General features: G+C 36.1%; 5 protein-coding genes across 5 annotated transcripts; 3 read left to right on the top strand and 2 right to left on the bottom strand.

Annotated features, from left to right (window-relative positions):
• Positions 811-3,831, bottom strand: LOC18787488 (cytochrome P450 704C1). Its single transcript, XM_007218968.2, has 5 exons — positions 3,074-3,831; positions 2,340-2,624; positions 1,861-2,199; positions 1,294-1,494; positions 811-1,203 (listed from the first exon to the last, which is right to left on the bottom strand). Exons 1-5 carry the CDS (start codon positions 3,584-3,586, stop codon positions 1,018-1,020), a joined length of 1,524 nt encoding a protein of 507 aa, XP_007219030.1. The 5' UTR covers positions 3,587-3,831; the 3' UTR covers positions 811-1,017.
• LOC18785580 (cytochrome P450 704C1) lies at positions 5,330-6,455 on the bottom strand. The gene is given in 5 exon segments (XM_007220067.2): positions 5,330-5,652; positions 5,654-5,708; positions 5,786-5,990; positions 6,268-6,410; positions 6,452-6,455. Coding segments are annotated over 5 exon segments (525 nt in total). The 3' UTR covers positions 5,330-5,534.
• Positions 7,410-10,132, top strand: LOC18786678 (cytochrome P450 704C1). Its single transcript, XM_020558614.1, has 5 exons — positions 7,410-7,990; positions 8,526-8,810; positions 8,948-9,286; positions 9,565-9,765; positions 9,849-10,132. The coding sequence occupies exons 1-5, from the start codon at positions 7,478-7,480 to the stop codon at positions 10,032-10,034; spliced, it is 1,524 nt and encodes a 507-aa protein (XP_020414203.1). The 5' UTR covers positions 7,410-7,477; the 3' UTR covers positions 10,035-10,132.
• Positions 10,873-14,492, top strand: LOC18784555 (cytochrome P450 704C1). Its single transcript, XM_007218965.2, has 5 exons — positions 10,873-12,180; positions 12,655-12,939; positions 13,078-13,416; positions 13,782-13,982; positions 14,074-14,492. The coding sequence occupies exons 1-5, from the start codon at positions 11,668-11,670 to the stop codon at positions 14,260-14,262; spliced, it is 1,527 nt and encodes a 508-aa protein (XP_007219027.1). The 5' UTR covers positions 10,873-11,667; the 3' UTR covers positions 14,263-14,492.
• On the top strand, positions 16,256-18,919 carry LOC18785577 (cytochrome P450 704C1). The gene is made up of 6 exons (XM_007218976.2): positions 16,256-16,619; positions 17,069-17,284; positions 17,367-17,660; positions 17,741-18,061; positions 18,266-18,469; positions 18,589-18,919. Exons 1-6 carry the CDS (start codon positions 16,326-16,328, stop codon positions 18,766-18,768), a joined length of 1,509 nt encoding a protein of 502 aa, XP_007219038.1. The 5' UTR covers positions 16,256-16,325; the 3' UTR covers positions 18,769-18,919.

Here is an 18,938-nt window from a genome sequence, read left to right on the forward strand (position 1 = left end):
CCACTGTGTGCAAGAGTTTAAATTATTTAATTTTTGAAAGTTCATATCGCGATATTAACAACCAAAAAAATCAAAAACAAGAAATGGATTCCTAATATAATACTAATAGTTTTATGATTTTTGTTCATCACCCCCACAAACTTTTGCCATGAACGACAAACTCTTGGTCTGTCCACCCACAGCTCACTTGTCTATAAAACAAAAGAGAAAGCCACAAAGGTTGGGAGAGCATTTTGGGAGCTGTAGTTTTCACACAATATAGTTCAGTATTTAGGTAAACAGGAATTCAATTTCTAATTTGGATAAAGTTAAAAGCCAAAATATAGTATTTGCTTTTATCATAATATAATTTAAGTTGGGCCTGATTTTTTAAGAAAAAGGATTGCATTGTCTTTTTAGTTATTATTTTAAGCTAGCCCAACGAATTTGGGCCTCCTGTTCGGCCTAATCCAAAATAACAATTCTTTCCTAGGTATTAAAACCCAAATAAAAATACTCAATGTCTCAAATACTCTAATTAGTAAAGTTACTTATGTCTAATACCTATTTTTTTTTGGGGGTAATTACGTTGAAAATGGAAAAGGAAAGAGAATTGTTTTAGGCTTTGGGTTTCCGTTTTAAATTGGTTTGTTTTGGTTTGGTTTCCTCCGTGATTTTTGTCAAAAACAATCAAATCAAACCGTTATATTGTAATTGATTCAGCCGTGGTTTTAAGATAAAAACGATCGAATCTGGATTGTGCCCACCCCTACTTTCTAGACTGCTTGTTTGTGTGGGCAAAAACGAAAAGAAATGACATCAAATCTTTGCCGAGGTTCTTCCAAGATTGCAGAGAGTTTCTTGGGGTGATGAAAGTCATGGTTTTACATATTTGCTAATTTACATATATTTACAAGGTTGCTTCCATTATCTACAAATTACAAACAGAATACAGAGCAAAAGCCCGCAAATATCATAACAATATCATAATATGTGATAACCTTGAACATTGATTTTCTTCAGATATAGGAAATTTTATCAGGTTGCCCTTGGAACTGCAAGCATAGGGAGGCTGCCATCTATGTGAAGGGTGAACATGGTCCTATATGTTACAGCTTTTGTTTCATCAGCCAATTTGAAGCGGAAGAAGCAAAGAAGAGCCATTGCTACTATCTTCATCTGCCGGTAAGCAAAGTCCTTCCCTAGACAGATCCGAGGACCTGCCTGCAAGTAGCACCAATTCAGTGAAACAACTATTAGTGAACATTAGGATGATTAAGCTATGTGACAAATAGAAATAAATAAGTTACTCACGTGAAATGTGACAAATTTAAAGGGTGATTCAGGCTGAAAAATTCCGTTGCTGAGCCATCTTTCAGGCCGGAAATCTTCAGCATCTTTTCCCCAAATATAAGGCATTCTGCCCATGGCATAGGCCGTGTAGTTTACAATATCTCCTTTTCTCACTCTAAAGCCATCAGGAAGAATGTCATCTACCTCTGCACATCTCCCATCCTTAAAGGAAAGCCAAAGACACAAAGAAGTCAATATTTTCAGTGCTTATGCATTTGGCTTTAACTTTAGTATATGAAAATTTCACCCTAATGTACAGAACCATAGATATTAAACTCATTTCCCTAATGGAAACTGAAGAATAATTAGGCTTAAACATCTTTGGTTTGATAATAGCCAACACAATGGGGTACTCTCAAGGAATATTTGTCTTGTGGCGTTGGTTTTGATATATTTAGCACAGATTTTATCAAGGCTTTGGCACTGTCCTGTTTAGGTTCTCACAAACAACTATAACAAATAACAATATCTCATTCAAAAACTATCCATAAAGGAAATTAATACAGGGTTATTGGAGTATATACATACAATGGGAACTGCAGGGTATAGCCTCAATGTTTCTGTCAATGCCGCGTGAAGATAATGCATTTGTTCAAGAGTTCCATCAGTAATGTTCTCCACAAATTCATCGATTTTCGCTTCACCGACCTGATTACCAACAACATCCCTCACTTCTTGTACAATTTTTTCCTGTATTAGAGGGTTCTTGCTGAGCAGGTAAAAGAACCACGAGAGTGTATTTGCACTGGTGTCTTTGCCAGCAATCATAAAATTCAGAATGATGTCCCTAAGATATTTGTCATTCATTTCCTCTGGATCCTTCTTGCTCTCCAATAGAAACCTTGATAGTATGTCTTCCTTGTCATTCTTTGAAACATAAAATAAAATTCAAAGTTTCATTAATAAAACTGATGCTATAAAACGGAAACTTCAATGCAGAATCAAAAGAAGAAAAAAAATGATATACGAACATGCAAAGCCACTACACAAGGGTAAAATTCACTTACAACATCCTTTTGCTCCTCCAGAAATTTCCTCTTGCTCCTGATAACTTGGTGCACAAAATCATCAATGACTTTGACATACTTTTTAAGGGAGGCCTCGGAACCAAGGTTGAGAAATCTTTTCAGTTTCCAGAATGGATCAACATAGCGGAAACAGGTTAAAGCAGTTGATTCATCAAAGGCCTTCATAAATGCAGTCCCTTCTTTGCTTGACCCCTCCAAGCAATTCAGGTCTATTCCAAACCCAACTTTGAATATGGAGTCCAAGGTACATCTCATGAGCAAATCCTACAAAAAGAATCATAAACAAAAAAAGGTAAATAACAACTTATATCATTACATCAGCTGTTATGAAATCAGATTCATCTTCTATCTTCCAAGTTACTTACAAAATAGATAGAAAATCCTGAACTTTGGGAGTTTACAAGCTGAGTACTTTTATGGTATGATACATCCCCTAATTTCACAGATCATGATTTCTTCTCTCTACTCTTTTGTACCAAAAACCAGCCAAATTAAAGTTGACCTAGCTCAGCCCTCTAAATTGATTAATGTTTTATCAAACCAACTTGATCAAGGGGACACTAAACAAGTTTATACCAGCCAGTTATATATTATCTGTATGTCAAATGTCAAATTTAGTTCTGCTATTATTAAATAACTCTATGTGATTTAAACAAGACCACAAGACAAGTTACAAACAAGAAAAGATATGTTGGCGTTTTCAGATTACTGACTTGCATATCAAAAACCCTCCTGGAAACTGAAATCTCAGAAATAACTTTAACCAGTTTGGCAGCGTTTCTTCTAAACACAGAGCAGCTAACATCTCTAAGAACTCTCGTGGAGAACTCAAAGCTCGCGAGCTTCCTCTGCTGCTTCCACTTTTCTCCATCAACAATAAATATCCCTTGGCCAAAAACATCAGACAGAATAGCTTGGTTATACTCCCCTTTCGAATAGCTGCCAAAGTTGGTCTTCAGAACATGCTCAATGTTTCGCGTGTCAGTTGTGTATATTGCGCTGTGTTCCGGGGCCAGAAGCCTGTAAGTTGTGTGTTCTTTGGCAACTTCAGTTTGGTAGTCATAGAGTCTGTTGAAGTATAAGAGCTGGTGGAGGACAGTGCCTTTTACAGGTGGGTAGTTCGGGTTTCTGATGGACTTGCCTGTGAAGATTCTAAGTATGAAGAGGGATAAGGTTAGGAAGAGAAAGAACAATATGAAGGTGAAGATGATATAGAAAATACCCATCTTTCTTTTAGCTAACTAGAGGCCTTACAGAGTAGTAGATAGTCTCGAGAGAGAGAGAGAGAGAGAGAGAGAGAGAGAGAATTTTGGCCTCTTAGCTAAGGTTGCAAACTGAAAATGAAATGAAGAGAAGACAGAAATGCAAGCAGACAGCACTCTACGCCGATCTATAATATAAAGGATATTTACTTAAATGGTACTCAAACTTATACCCAATTTGTATTTTAATTCTTCAATTAAATTAAATGATCTACTAACTCTTTATTATTCGACAAATTGATCTCACCCTAAAAACCCTAGCCCTTTTTCTCCCACAAAACACTCTTAGAGCCTTTTCCACTTTGAGGGGGGAAGAAGCCATTGTTCTTCCCCCCTCTCCTCTCTCCTCTCTTCTCTTCCTCTCTTCCTCCTTTCACCTCTTTTTCCATTTTCAAAGACAAAGGGTTTTTCTTATTTGTCTTAGTTTTGTTATGATTTTCATCCAACCATTATTGGCGGCTGCGGCTCAGCGTCGGATCTTCACCTGCATTTCGACGTCGGATCTCCACTACCATTTTTTTTGCAATTTCTTTATGTTTGGAATAAGTTGCAGAGACTCTTTGGGTTCTCTGTGTAGTTTTCACATCTCCTTTTGTGAGAGTTTTTCATCTTTCCTTTGTGAGAGCTTTTCATCTCTCTTTGGTAAGAGTTTTCTTTGTATTGTTATAACTTGGTTTTTTCAAGCTTTATCTCTTTTTTATTATTCTAAGTTTGCAATCTTAGTTGGGATGCCTATACCAAAGTTTCTTCGATCTTGCATGATCGTTGATGGAGACATACCTGATTTTCTTAATTTTGATATTAGACCGCTATGTTATTGTAATGACCCTTTTGTGGCTAGTTTGTATTGGCCCTTTGTGATTAGTGACTTTTTTAACTGAATCATAAATGCAATCATAAAATTTCTCAAAAAAAAAAAAAAGTGAATATGACTTTTCAAATAAACAAATTAAAATAAATACAAAAATTGAAAAAATTGAAGAAAAAGAGGAAAAAAATCATAAGACCCAAACCCAGCCCCCATCCCTCCGATTTCTTCTCCCCCGTCTCCCCACAGTCCTCACCCCTTATGTTTTCCCCCTCTCTTTCTCTCTCTCCCATTCGCCCCCCCTCTTGGCAACAGACCCCTCCTCCTCCCCCAACACCCGCAAAACCAATATAGAGAGAGAGAGAGCAATAGGTTTAGAACACGGAAACGAGATTTAGAATTGTGTATGAGTTGCTGTTTCTGTCGTTCTCGTGCGCCTGCATCAAGCTCATCCACCTTATGCTCCACTCAGTATTCTAGTACAACACCTGAGGGCTGATGGGAAGAGCTAAAGCTCCACTAGGTCAAATGTTGACCAAAAAGAAGAAGTAAAAAAGGGTTAGCCACAAAATTGGTATTTTGGTTTATATTTTTTTATTTTTTATTATATATGAAATGACTAATTTGTCCTCGTATTTAACAGAAATATTGACAGAATGTAACGGTGAACCAATTTGCTGAATAATATAGAATTGATGGATCATTTGAGTGAATAATTTAATTGAGAGACCACAATGCAAATCGGGTATAAATTTAAAGACCATTTAAGTAAATAACTAATAATATAATGTTATTTATTTGTCCTTGTCGATTTAAATTAATTAAAAGAAGTTGAGTGGTAGGCCTCATGAACTTGGTAGAGTTGGACCTTGTTATGAGCATTATTGGTTTGGATATGAAAAAGTCAATGGTTTTTTATGAGCAATATTGGATTGGAAGGTTCATGACATATTACAACAAGGTTGTTTCTATTTAAATATAACATATCACATGCTATCGTGTCATTTAATTGTATATACATAAAGAAAGTGTTCACACTCCAATATCACAAGAGTTCATCAAAGTGAACATTGTTTTGCTTCAGCTTCACATAGAGGGAGTTTATCAGGCTGTCCTTGGAACTGCAATCATAGGGAGACTGCCATCTATGTGCAGGGTGAACATGGTCCTATATGTTACACTTCTCGTTTCATCAGCCAATTTAAAGCGGAAGAAGAGCAATCGCTACTATCTTCATCTGCTGGTAAGCAAAGTCCTTCCCTAGACAAATCCGAGGACCTGCCTGCAAATAGCACAAGTAAAACTGTGAGTGAACACTAGGATGATTAACTTGTGAGAAAAAGGAAATAAGGTACTAAAGTGAAATGCAACGAATTTGAAGGGTGATTCAGGCTGGAAAATTCCATTGTTGAGCCATCTTTCAGGTCGAAAATCGTCAGCATCTTTTCCCCAAATATAAGGCATTCTGCCCATGGCATAGGTCATGTAGTTTACTCCATCTCCTTTTCTCACTGTAAAGCCATCAGGAAGAATGTCATCTACCTCTGCATGTCTCCCATCCTTAGAGGAAAGCCAAACACACAAAGATGTCAATATTTTCAGTGCTTATAAATTTGGCCATAATGGAAACTGACAAACAATTAGACCTCTCTTCTTTCACAATAGCCAACGCTACATGGTGTTGGTTTTTATAAAATTAGCACAAGATTTTATCAACGCTTGGACACTGTCCTGTTTAGATTCTCTAAAAAACTAGAACAAGTATAACGAATAACAAGCATCTCATTCAGAAAATCATAAAGCAAACTAATACAGGGTTATTGGAGTATATACATACAATGGGAACTGCAGGGTATAGCCTCAACGTCTCTGTCAGTGCCGCGTGAAGATAATGCATTTGTTCAAGAGTTGCATCAGTTATGTTCGCCACAAATTCATCGATTTTCGCTTTACCGATTTGATTGCCAACGACATCCCTCACTTCTTGTACAAAAATTTAGCAATGCCACAGGAACTTTGACCCATCGTTTCACTTCATCCCTAAACTTTTCTTTATGTCTTTGGCTTCCTCTTAGGATGGGAGATGTGCAGAGATAGATGACATTCTTCCTGATGGCTTTAGATTGAAAAAAGGAGATGGAATATACTACATGGCCTATGCCATGGGCAGAATGTCTTATATTTGGGGAGAAGATGCTGAGGATTTCCGGCCTGAAAGATGGCTCAAGAATGGAGTTTTCCAGCCTGAATCGCCGTTCAAATTTGTCTCGTTTCACGTTAGCATCATATTTTCTATTTCTTTATCACATATGTTCATGAATTAATCTAATCTGAACTTACACCAATGGTTTCACTTGTGTTACTTACAGGTAGGTCCTCGGATATGTCTAAGAAAAGACTTTGCTTATCGACAGATGAAGATAGTATCGACGGCTCTTCTTTCCTTCTTCCGCTTCAAATTGGCAGATGAAACAAAAACTATAACCTCATAAACAACTTACATTTGAAGCAAAACAATGTTCTTGGTGTGGTCCCTACATGTATTTTGTTTAGAGTCTACGTTGTACTATATTTCTAATAGATACGCGACACATTTATACAAATGAGTCGCACTTCTATTCTAGACATGGATTGTGACAACCAAAAAAAACAAGAACAAGAAATGGATTCCTAATATAATACTAATAGTTTTACGATTTTTGTTCATCACCCCCACAAACTTTTTGCCATGAACGACAAACTCTTCTTTTTTTTGGTCGAAAAAACGAACGACAAACTCTTGGTCTGTCCACCCACAGGTTCACTTATCTATAAAACAAAAGAGAAAGCCACAAAGGTTGAGAGAGCATTTTAAGTTTTAGGAACCCAAGGTTCTCAACATTTGACACGCCATTTGACACGCGTCAAGGCATAACGAAGTAGGATGAACAAGATTATACTGTGTGTCCACTCTCTCTCTCTCTCTCTCTCTCTCTCTCTCTCTCTCTCTCTCTCTATATATATATATATTAATTTCTCTGCCTCTTATTATCTTAAAGAAAATCAAGATGGGTTTTCTTGTTATCGTCTTCACTTTCATGTTGCTCTTTTTCTTCCTAACCTTGTCCCTCTTCATACTTAGAATCTTCACCGGCAAGTCCATCAGAAACCCAAACTACCCACCTGTAAAAGGTACTGTCTACCACCAGTTCTTATACTTGAACAGACTCTATGACTACCAAACAGAAGTTGCCAAAACAGAGTCAACTTACAGGCTTCTAGCCCCGCACCACAGCGAATTATACACGACTGATGCACGAAACGTTGAGCATGTTCTGAAAACCAACTTTGCCAGCTATTCGAAAGGGGCGTATACGCAAGCTATTCTGTCTGATGTTTTTGGCCAAGGGATATTTGTTGTGGATGGAGAAAAGTGGAAGCAGCAGAGGAAGCTTGCAAGCTTCGAGTTCTCGACGAGAGTTCTTAGAGACGTTAGCTGCTCTGTGTTTAGAAGAAATGCTGCCAAGCTGGTTAAAGTTGTTTTTGAGATTTCAGGTTCCAATGGGGTTTTTGATATGCAAGTGAGTAATCTGAAACCTACATCTCTCTGTCTCTCTTTATTTCTATTTTTTTCCCTAAAAAATTTCACAACTTGTCTTCTGGTTTTGTTCAGATCACATAGTGGTTATTGGTTCAGTCTGCAGGCTATGAAAAAACTTGTTCAGTGTTGCTTCATTAGATTGGTTTCATAAAAGCTCAACTCTGAGCTATGTTTATAAAATTGGGGCGGTATCCTAAAGTCAACTTTAATTTGGGCTGGTTCTTGGAACTATTATGAGAGGAAAACTTTACCTGTGAAATTGGAAAATTGCAAGCTGAACTCATTCTGATCAAACAAAATTGCTCATAATCAAAATCATTTCTAAATACCAGACCATATATTTCAGATTGTAAACTCCAAAGTTTTAGTACTTCCCATCTATTCTAAATATCTTTGAAAGTAAGATCAATTAGAAAACGTAGGCACATTGTTTCTGAACATTATCTTATTTTTAACTAACAGCTTTATGGTGTAAGTTATTATTTACATTTTCTTACATATGATTATTTTTGTAGGACTTGCTTATGAGATGTACCTTGGATTCCATATTCAAAGTTGGGTTTGGAATAGACCTGAATTGCTTGGAGGGGTCAAGCAAAGAAGGGACTGCATTTATGAAGGCCTTTGATGAATCAACTGCTCTGTCCTACTTTCGCTACGTTGATCCATTCTGGAAACTGAAAAGATTTCTCAACCTTGGTTCCGAGGCCTCCCTTAAAAAGTATATCAAAGTCATTGATGATTTTGTGCACCAAGTTATCAGGAGCAAGAGGAAATTGCTAGAGGAGCAAAAGGATGTTGTAAGTTAACTTTGCACTTGTACATTATCTTTCATTGTCATCTTCCTCTGTTTGTGTGTGTTACTGAAAGTACTCCTATAAAAATTTTCTTTGAAGTTTCTAATTCTAAAATTTGAACTTTATGTTATGCTTCAAAGAATGACAAGGAGGACATACTATCGAGGTTTCTACTGGAGAGCGAGAAGGATCCAGAAGAAATGAATGACAAATATCTAAGGGACATCATTCTGAATTTTATGATTGCTGGCAAGGACACCAGTGCAAATACCCTCTCATGGTTCTTCTACCTGCTCAGCAAGAACCCTCTAATACAGGAAAAAGTTGTACAAGAAGTGAGGGATGTCGTTGGCAATCAAATTGGTAAAGCGAAAATCGATGAATTTGTGGCGAACATAACTGATGCAACTCTTGAACAAATGCATTATCTTCACGCGGCACTGACAGAGACGTTGAGGCTATACCCTGCAGTTCCCATTGTATGTGTATACTCCAATAACCCTGTATTAGTTTGCTTTATGATTTTCTGAATGAGATGCTTGCTATTCGTTATACTTGTTCTAGTTTTTTATGAGAATCTAAACAGGACAGTGTCCAAGCGTTGATAAAATCTTGTGCTAATTTTATAAAAACCAACACCATGTAGTGTTGGCTATTGTGAAAGAAGAGAGGTCTAACTGTTTGTCAGTTTCCATTATGGCCAAATTTATAAGCACTGAAAATATTGACATCTTTGTGTGTTTGGCTTTCCTCTAAGGATGGGAGATATGCAGAGGTAGATGACATTCTTCCTGATGGCTTTAGAGTGAGAAAAGGAGATGGAGTAAACTACATGACCTATGCCATGGGCAGAATGCCTTATATTTGGGGAAAAGATGCTGACGATTTCCGACCTGAAAGATGGCTCAACAATGGAATTTTCCAGCCCGAATCACCCTTCAAATTCGTCGCATTTCATGTTAGTACCTTATTTCCTTTTTCTTTATCACACAGGTTAGTCATCCAAGTGTTCACTCACAGTTCTACTTGTGCTATTTGCAGGCAGGTCCTCGAATTTGTCTAGGGAAGGACTTTGCTTACCGGCAGATGAAGATAGTAGCGATTGCTCTTCTTTGCTTCTTCCGCTTTAAATTGGCTGATGAAACGAGAAGTGTAACATATAGGACCATGTTCACCCTGCACATAGATGGCAGTCTCCCTATGATTGCAGTTCCAAGGACAGCCTGATAAACTTCCTCTATGTGAAGCTGAAGCAAAACAATGTTCACTTTGATGAACTCTTGTGATATTGGAGTGTGAACACTTTCTTTATGTATATACAATTACAGTCCCGATCTCTTGGACCACAGGAGTCCAAGAGGTTGTGGTCACCTACCATTGGATATTAATCCAATGGTTCAAAAAGTTTTTTAAAAGGAGTGCAAGAGTGAGTGAACCGTTGAACTTACATCCAACGGTGAGTGATCACAAATTTCTTGGACCCCTGTAGTCCAAGAGATCAGGACTGTATACAATTAAATGACACGATAGCATGTGATATGTTATATTTAAATAGAAACAACCTTGTTGTAATATGTCATGAACCTTCCAATCCAATATTGCTCATAAAAAACCATTGACTTTTTCATATCCAAACCAATAATGCTCGTAACAATGTCCAACTCTATCAAGTTCATGAGGCCTACCACTCAAGTTCTTTTAATTAATTTAAATCGACAAGGAAAAATAAATAACATTATATTATTGGTTATTTATTCAAATAATCTTCAAATTTATATTTAATTTGCATTTTGGTCCCTCAATTAAATTATTCACTCAAATGATCTATCAATTCTATATTATTCAGCAAATTGGTTCACCGTTACATTCTGTCAATATTTCCGTTAAATATGAGGGCAAATTAGTTATTTCATATGTAATAAATAAATAAATACAGAAAAATGAAATTTAAGAATAAATAAATACTGAAAAATAAAATTTATAAATAAATAAATATTGAAAATGAAATTTATAAATAAATAAATACTAAAAAATAAAATAAAAAGATTTTACTCTCTCTCTCTACAAATACAAATCCGATTGAATTATACATTAAATAAAAATAAAATAAAAACCAAAATACCAATTTTGTGGCTAACCCTTTGTTCCTTCTTCTTTTTGGTCAACATTTGACCTGGTGGAGCTTTAGCTCTTCCCATCAGCCCTCAGGTGTTGTACTAGAATACTGAGTGGAGCATAAGGTGGATGAGCTTGATGCAGGCGCACGAGAACGACAGAAACAGCAACTCATACACAATTCTAAATCTCATTGCGCTCTCTCTCTCTCTCTCTCTCTATATATATATATATATATATTGGTTTTGCGGGTGTGGGGAAAGGAGGAGGGGTCTGTTGCCAAGAGGGGGGCGAATGGGAGAGAGAGAGAGAGGGGGAAAACAGAAGAGGGGAGGAGTCTGTGGGGGAATGGGGGAGAAGGAATCGGAGGGATGGGCGCTGGGTTTGGGTCTTATGATTTTTTTTCTCTTTTTCTTCAATTTTTTCTAATTTTGTATTTATTTTAATTTGTTTATTTGAAAAGTCATATTCACTTTAAAATTTAGTTAAATCTGACAGAAAATTAGACGGTGGATCAATTTGTCAAATAATAAAGAATTAGTGAATCATTTGAGGAAATAATTTAATTGAAGAATTAAAATACAAATTGGCGTAGAGTGCTGTCTGGTTGCATTTCTGTCTTCTCTTCATTTCATTTTCAGTTTGCAACCTTAGTTAAGAGGCCAAAATTCTCTCTCTCTCTCTCTCTCTCTCTCTCTCTAGACTATCTACTACTCTGTAAGGTCTCTAGTTAGCTAAAAGAAAGATGGGTATTTTCTATATCATCTTCACCTTCATATTGTTCTTTCTCTTCCTAACCGTATCCCTCTTCATACTTAGAATCTTCACAGGCAAGTCCATCAGAAACCCGAACTACCCACCTGTAAAAGGCACTGTCCTCCACCAGCTCTTATACTTCAACAGACTCTATGACTACCAAACTGAAGTTGCCAAAGAGCACACAACTTACAGGCTTCTGGCCCCGGAACACAGCGCAATATACACAACTGACACGCGAAACATTGAGCATGTTCTGAAAACCAACTTTGGCAGCTATTCGAAAGGGGAGTATAACCAAGCTATTCTGTCTGATGTTTTTGGCCAAGGGATATTTGTTGTTGATGGAGAAAAGTGGAAGCAGCAGAGGAAGCTCGCGAGCTTTGAGTTCTCCACGAGAGTTCTTAGAGATGTTAGCTGCTCTGTGTTTAGAAGAAACGCTGCCAAACTGGTTAAAGTTATTTTTGAGATTTCAGTTGCCAGGAGGGTTTTTGATATGCAAGTCAGTAATCTGAAAACGCCAACATATCTTTTCTTGTGTGTAACTTGTCTTGTGGTCTTGTTTAAATCACATAGAGTTATTTAATAATAGCAGAACTAAATTTGACATTTGACATACAGATAATATATAACTGGCTGGTATAAACTTGTTTAGTGTCCCCTTGATCAAGTTGGTTTGATAAAACATTAATCAATTTAGAGGGCTGAGCTAAGGTCAACTTTAATTTGGCTGGTTTTTGGTACAAAAGAGTAGAGAGAAGAAATCATGATCTGTGAAATTAGGGGATGTATCATACCATAAAAGTACTGATAGAAGTTCAGGATTTTCTATCTATTTTGTAAACTCCCAAAGTTCAGGATTTTCTATCTATTTTGTAAGTAAGTTGGAAGATAGAAGATGAATCTGATTTCATAACAGCTGATGTAATGATATAAGTTGTTATTTACCTTTTTTTGTTTATGATTCTTTTTGTAGGATTTGCTCATGAGATGTACCTTGGACTCCATATTCGAAGTTGGGTTTGGAATAGACCTGAATTGCTTGGAGGGGTCAAGCAAAGAAGGGACTGCATTTATGAAGGCCTTTGATGAATCAACTGCTTTAACCTATTTCCGCTATGTTGATCCATTCTGGAAACTGAAAAGATTTCTCAACCTTGGTTCCGAGGCCTCCCTTAAAAAGTATGTCAAAGTCATTGATGATTTTGTGCACCAAGTCATCAGGAGCAAGAGGAAATTTCTGGAGGAGCAAAAGGATGTTGTAAGTGAATTTTACACTTGTGTAGTGGCTTTGCATGTTCGTATATATATTTTTTTTCTTTTGATTCTGCATTGAAGTTTCCATTTTATAGCATCAGTTTTATTAATGAAACTTTGAATTTTATGTTATGTTTCAAAGAATGACAAGGAAGACATACTATCAAGGTTTCTATTGGAGAGCAAGAAGGATCCAGAGGAAATGAATGACAAATATCTAAGGGATATCATTCTGAATTTTATGATTGCTGGCAAAGACACCAGTGCAAATACACTCTCATGGTTCTTTTACCTGCTCAGCAAGAACCCTCTAATACAGGAAAAAGTTGTGCAAGAAGTGAGGGATGTTGTTGGTAATCAGGTCGGTGAAGCAAAAATCGATGAATTTGTGGAGAACATTACTGATGGAACTCTTGAACAAATGCATTATCTTCACGCAGCATTGACAAAAACATTGAGGCTATACCCTGCAGTTCCCATTGTATGTATATACTCCAATAACCCTGTATTACTTTTCTTTATGGATAGTTTTTGAATGAGATATTGTTATTTGTTATAGTTGTTTGTGAGAACCTAAACAGGACAGTGCCAAAGCCTTGATAAAATCTGTGCTAAATATATCAAAACCAACGCCACTAGATAAATATTCCTTGAGAGTCCCTATTATGTTGGCCATTATCAAACCAAAGGTGTTTAAGCCTAATTATTCTTCAGTTTCCATTAGGGAAATGAGTTTAATATCTATGGTTCTGTACATTAGGGTGAAATTTTCATATACTAAAGTTAAGGCCAAATGCATAAGCACTGAAAATATTGACTTCTTTGTGTCTTTGGCTTTCCTCTAAGGATGGGAGATGTGCAGAGGTAGATGACATTCTTCCTGATGGCTTTAGAGTGAGAAAAGGAGATGGAGTAAACTACATGGCCTATGCCATGGGCAGAATGCCTTATGTTTGGGGAAAAGATGCTGACGATTTCCGGCCTGAAAGATGGCTCAACAACGGAATTTTTCAGCCTGAATCACCCTTCAAATTTGTCACATTTCACGTGAGTAATTTAATTTCTTTTTATTTGTCACATAGCTTAATCATCCTAATGTTCACTAATAGTTGTTTCACTGAATTGGTGCTACTTGCAGGCAGGTCCTCGGATCTGTCTAGGGAAGGACTTTGCTTACCGGCAGATGAAGATAGTAGCAACGGCTCTTCTTTGCTTCTTCCGCTTCAAATTGTCTGATGAAACAAAAGCTGTAACATATAGGACCATGTTCACCCTTCACATAGATGGCAGCCTCCCTATGCTTGCAGTTCCAAGGGCAACCTCATAAAATTTCCTATATCTGAAGAAAATTTAATGTTCAAGGTTATCACATATTATGATATTGTTATGATATTTGCAGGTTTTTGCTCTGTATTCTGTTTGTAATTTGTAGATAATGGAAACAACCTTGTAAATATATGTAAATTAGCAAATATGTAAAACCATGACTTTCATCACCCCAAGAAACTCTCTGCAATCTTGGAAGAACCTCAGCAAAGATTTGATGTCGTTTCTTTTCGTTTTTGCCCACACAAACAAGTAGTCTAGAAAGTAAGGGTGGGCACAATCCAGATTGGATCCTTTTTATCTCTAAACCATGACTGAATCAATTACAATATAACGGTTTGGTTTGATTTGGTTTTGACAAAAATCACGGAAGAAACCAAACCAAACCAAACCAATTTAAAAAGGAAACCTCAAGCCTAAAACAATTCTCTTTCCTTTTCCATTTTTCAACATAATTAACCCAATTACAATAAAATAATTCACAACTTGCTACATAATTTTTTCATTTTCTAGCGTATCTAACAATTCTAAAACTCAACATGCCATAAAACTTCAAATTTCAATAACTAATATAGCTATGATTTAAATATCAATAACTCCAAAGGTCCTTCAAACTTCAAATTCAATATCCACTCCTAATTATAATCTAATTATAGTATTACACGTGTAAAATAAAAAATATATATAAGTATATAGTCTGATTCAATTTAGACTGATTTATAAAAACTAAAAACTAAATTATATACTATTTGGTTTTATTTTTTAACCGTTTGACTTTTCCTTTATTAAAACTAAACCAAATAAATATTTTGAACCGACAAGTGTAGTTGGTTTGGCCATATTGATGCCATAGTATGAAATATCGATAATATCGACGAAATATCGAGGATATTTCAGTTTTTTCGAATTACGGATATTTCAGAACATATCCATGTACATATCATACAAATATCGACGATAATATCAGAAAATATCGATGTCGATAATTTCGCTCACACTTCAGCAATATTTTGTCAAAATATCGGTGTAATATTGCTAAAATATCAAAAATATCGATGTATAGGAAAAAAAAAAGGAAAAAAAAGTTTAAAAAAGGAGACAAAAAAACACAAAGGGGATTTGAACCCCTCCCATTTTACTCCTCCAACACCTTAACCACCATATATCACTTATGTTTCAATGATAATATGCTAAAATATTTATATTTATATGGGTGACATGTTAACAGTTATATGCAAAATTATTTTGGGGATTTATCATTTGATGATTACTCTTCACAATAAACTTACTATACACATAGAGATGATGAAGATAGTGAAAATTTTGAACCTCATAGGAACTCTATGTGGTATTAAGTCACTCATGTATCTTGCCATACAATGTATAAAGTGTAAAATATTGTAGTAAATCATTATATATAAATGATTATGGTGTGTTTAATCTTGTTTTCATTAATTACTACATATTTTCTACACTCATAGTGTTTGTCAGCTCGCTGTATAATCAACTTAAATCAGTTAAATCTATCATGTAATGCATTTCCTTCTAATTTTTTTTGATAAACTAATAGATAATTGACTAAATAAATTTTCTCCAAAGTTTCAATAAAAATTCCCAAGTTTTTCTTACAATTTCCGTGGTTTTTATTCAATTTTAATCGATATCAATAATATCCCGATATTTTCATCTAAATTTTCATATTTTTAGACTACTAATATTTCTGATATCATCGATATTTTAGACCATTTTGATGCCCACCCAACTAGAAGTAGAAAGAGACCCATGAACTTTTGCAATGCTAATCCTAACAATTCATGGCAAGCATGACATCAGTTTGCATATAAAGTAAGAAGACCTATTTTAAAATTTTGGACCATCCCAATTCCCACATGCACGAAACGTCCAACAGAATGTGACATTATTATTCATTAAGTTAACCGTTAAGTTTGGCAGAAGTTATAAATAAATAAATAAATAAATAACATTAACAAGGACTCTTTCTTCTCTCTATAAAAACAGTGAAATATAAACAAAAAACACTACAGATTACTGTCAGAATCAGTCATGGACTTTCTTTCAAACCCCATCTTCCTCACAGCTCTGGTTCTAGCCTTATCCATTTTCACTGCTCAAATCCTTGCAGGGAAACTGACCAAGGCAAAGAAGAAGCACCCACCTATTGCTGGCACAGTGCTCCATCAGCTACTTAACTTCAACAGGGTACATGATTACATGACTGATCTTGCTGGGAAACACGGGACTTACAGGCTGCTCGGCCTCTTCAGGAATGAGATTTACACCTCCAACCCAGCAAATGTTGAGTACATACTCAAGACAAACTTTGATAATTATGGCAAGGTATGTTTCCAAATCCATCTCCGGTTAATTAACTAGAAAATCATCAATGGGAAAATGTTCTTATGTTACAAGATGTTTATAGTTTCATGGGTTGCAATCAAGTTTCATCAAAATCTGGGTTTGCAGAAAGAATCGTGATATTTCTACCAAGTCCTTGGTCCGATTCAACTAACTTTCAAGATGCATACACCCCCCATAAATAGAAATAATGACAATACACGGTCATTTCGAATTTTTCTGTTCTTGTGTAAATTTACTGTCAAGATATTAAGGATTAAAGCTGATAATTTTATGATAAGATCACAATCTTGCTAGGAGCCCAGGACAAGTTATCTTGAATGCCACCAGGATGGAACCTAAGTTTTGAATTTTTGGTGATTTTTTTTTTTTTTTTTCGGACTCAGGTGAATTCTTGGTATTAAGGCAGGGTCTAACTTGCTCTTGTGCAGGGATGGTATAACTACAATATTCTGAAGGATCTTCTGGGTGAGGGAATTTTTGCAGTTGATGGTGAAAAGTGGCGCCAGCAGAGAAAGATATCGAGCCATGACTTTTCGACGAAGATGTTGAGGGATTTCAGCAGTGTAATATTCCGGAAAAATGCAGCAAAACTTGCTGATAAGGTGTCGGAAATCGCAACTTCCAACCAGGCAATTGATATTCAAGTGAGTTTGCAAAACTCATTTATTCAAAAAGAAACCAAGCCAATTTGATGATCCTAATCAACTATCTATGGTATTAATGTAGGATCTATTTATGAAATCATCCTTGGACTCGATTTTCCAAGTAGCGTTTGGTATTGAATTAGACAACATGTGTGGATCAAATGAAGAAGGCAAGAGTTTTGGTGATGCTTTTGATAATTCAAGCGCATTGACCCTCTGGCGTTACGTTGATGTTTTCTGGAGGATCAAGAAGTTTCTCAACTTGGGATCAGAAGCTGCCTTAAGGAAAAATACCAAAATTGTTAATGATTTTGTGTTTAAGCTAATCCACAACAAAATTGAGCAAATGCAGAAAAAGGATAACTGTCCGGCGACTGTGAGTGACACTTACCTACAAGTTTCTGTCTCTGATTCAGTTTAGAACCATGATACAAACTTGTTTTACACTCGATGCAGGTGGACAGAGAAGACATTTTATCAAGATTTTTGCAAGTGACTGGGACTGATCCCATATACTTGCGAGATATAATTCTCAATTTCATTATAGCTGGTAAAGACACAACAGCAACCACACTTGCGTGGTTCTTTTACCTGCTGTGCAAGCATCCTTCTGTACAAGAAAAAATTGTACAAGAAGTGAAGCAAGCAACCGGCATGAAAAAGATCACCAACTTTTCCGAGTTTGCATCTGGTGTGAGTGAAGATGCTCTGGAAAAGATGCAGTATCTCCATGCTGCAATCACTGAAACTCTCAGAATCTATCCTGCAGTTCCAGAAGTAAGGAAAATTATAATGAATTTTCTCTTCATCTCGGCCCATAGGCAAAGAATATAAAAATCAAAGGACTAACTACGTAAAACCTTGTGTTGTGTTCTTATTACTTTTCTTTCTAGCTGCAATGAATTTCTACTTTAGTGTGATATCCTGGAAAAGTTTTTTAACTTCCCAACATTTCAAACATCCATTCTGCTTTGATTGCAGGATGCAAAGATATGCTTTTCTGATGATACTCTGCCAGATGGGTACAGTGTGAGGAAAGGAGATATGATAGCATACCAACCTTATGCAATGGGCAGGATGAAAGTCATATGGGGAGATGATGCAGAAAAGTTCAGGCCGGAGAGATGGCTCAACGAGAATGGAGTCTTCCAGCCAGAGAGCCCTTTCAAGTTTTCAGCCTTTCAGGTTTTTTCTGTTGAAGCTCATCTTTATCCTAGACATATCTAACTCTTCTGGTTAACTTCATTACTGAAGCAACCAAAATGTCCCTAATTTCTTTGTATAATGTATGTGATGGTTGACAGGCCGGACCGCGAATATGTCTTGGAAAGGAGTTTGCTTATAGACAAATGAAGATCTTCTCAGCCGTTTTGTTAAGCTGTTTTATGTTCAAAATAAGTGATGAGAACAAAGTTGTCACTTACAGGACAATGATTAATCTTCACATTCTTGGGGGTCTGGAAGTTCGTGCCTTCCACAGATAATTTAGATTGGTAATGTCACAAATTATGTAACATCATTTATACTTCAAAGGCAACCCACAACATGTCCCTTGAAAGGATTGAACTAGAATATTAAGACTTTGTATTTTTATTAGTATTTTGATAATAGATTCACAATGCAAATGTTCCACTATAAATGACCCTATATACAA

The sequence above is a fragment of the Prunus persica genome, chromosome G2 (assembly GCF_000346465.2).
Source record: "Prunus persica cultivar Lovell chromosome G2, Prunus_persica_NCBIv2, whole genome shotgun sequence".
NCBI lineage: Eukaryota > Viridiplantae > Streptophyta > Magnoliopsida > Rosales > Rosaceae > Prunus > Prunus persica.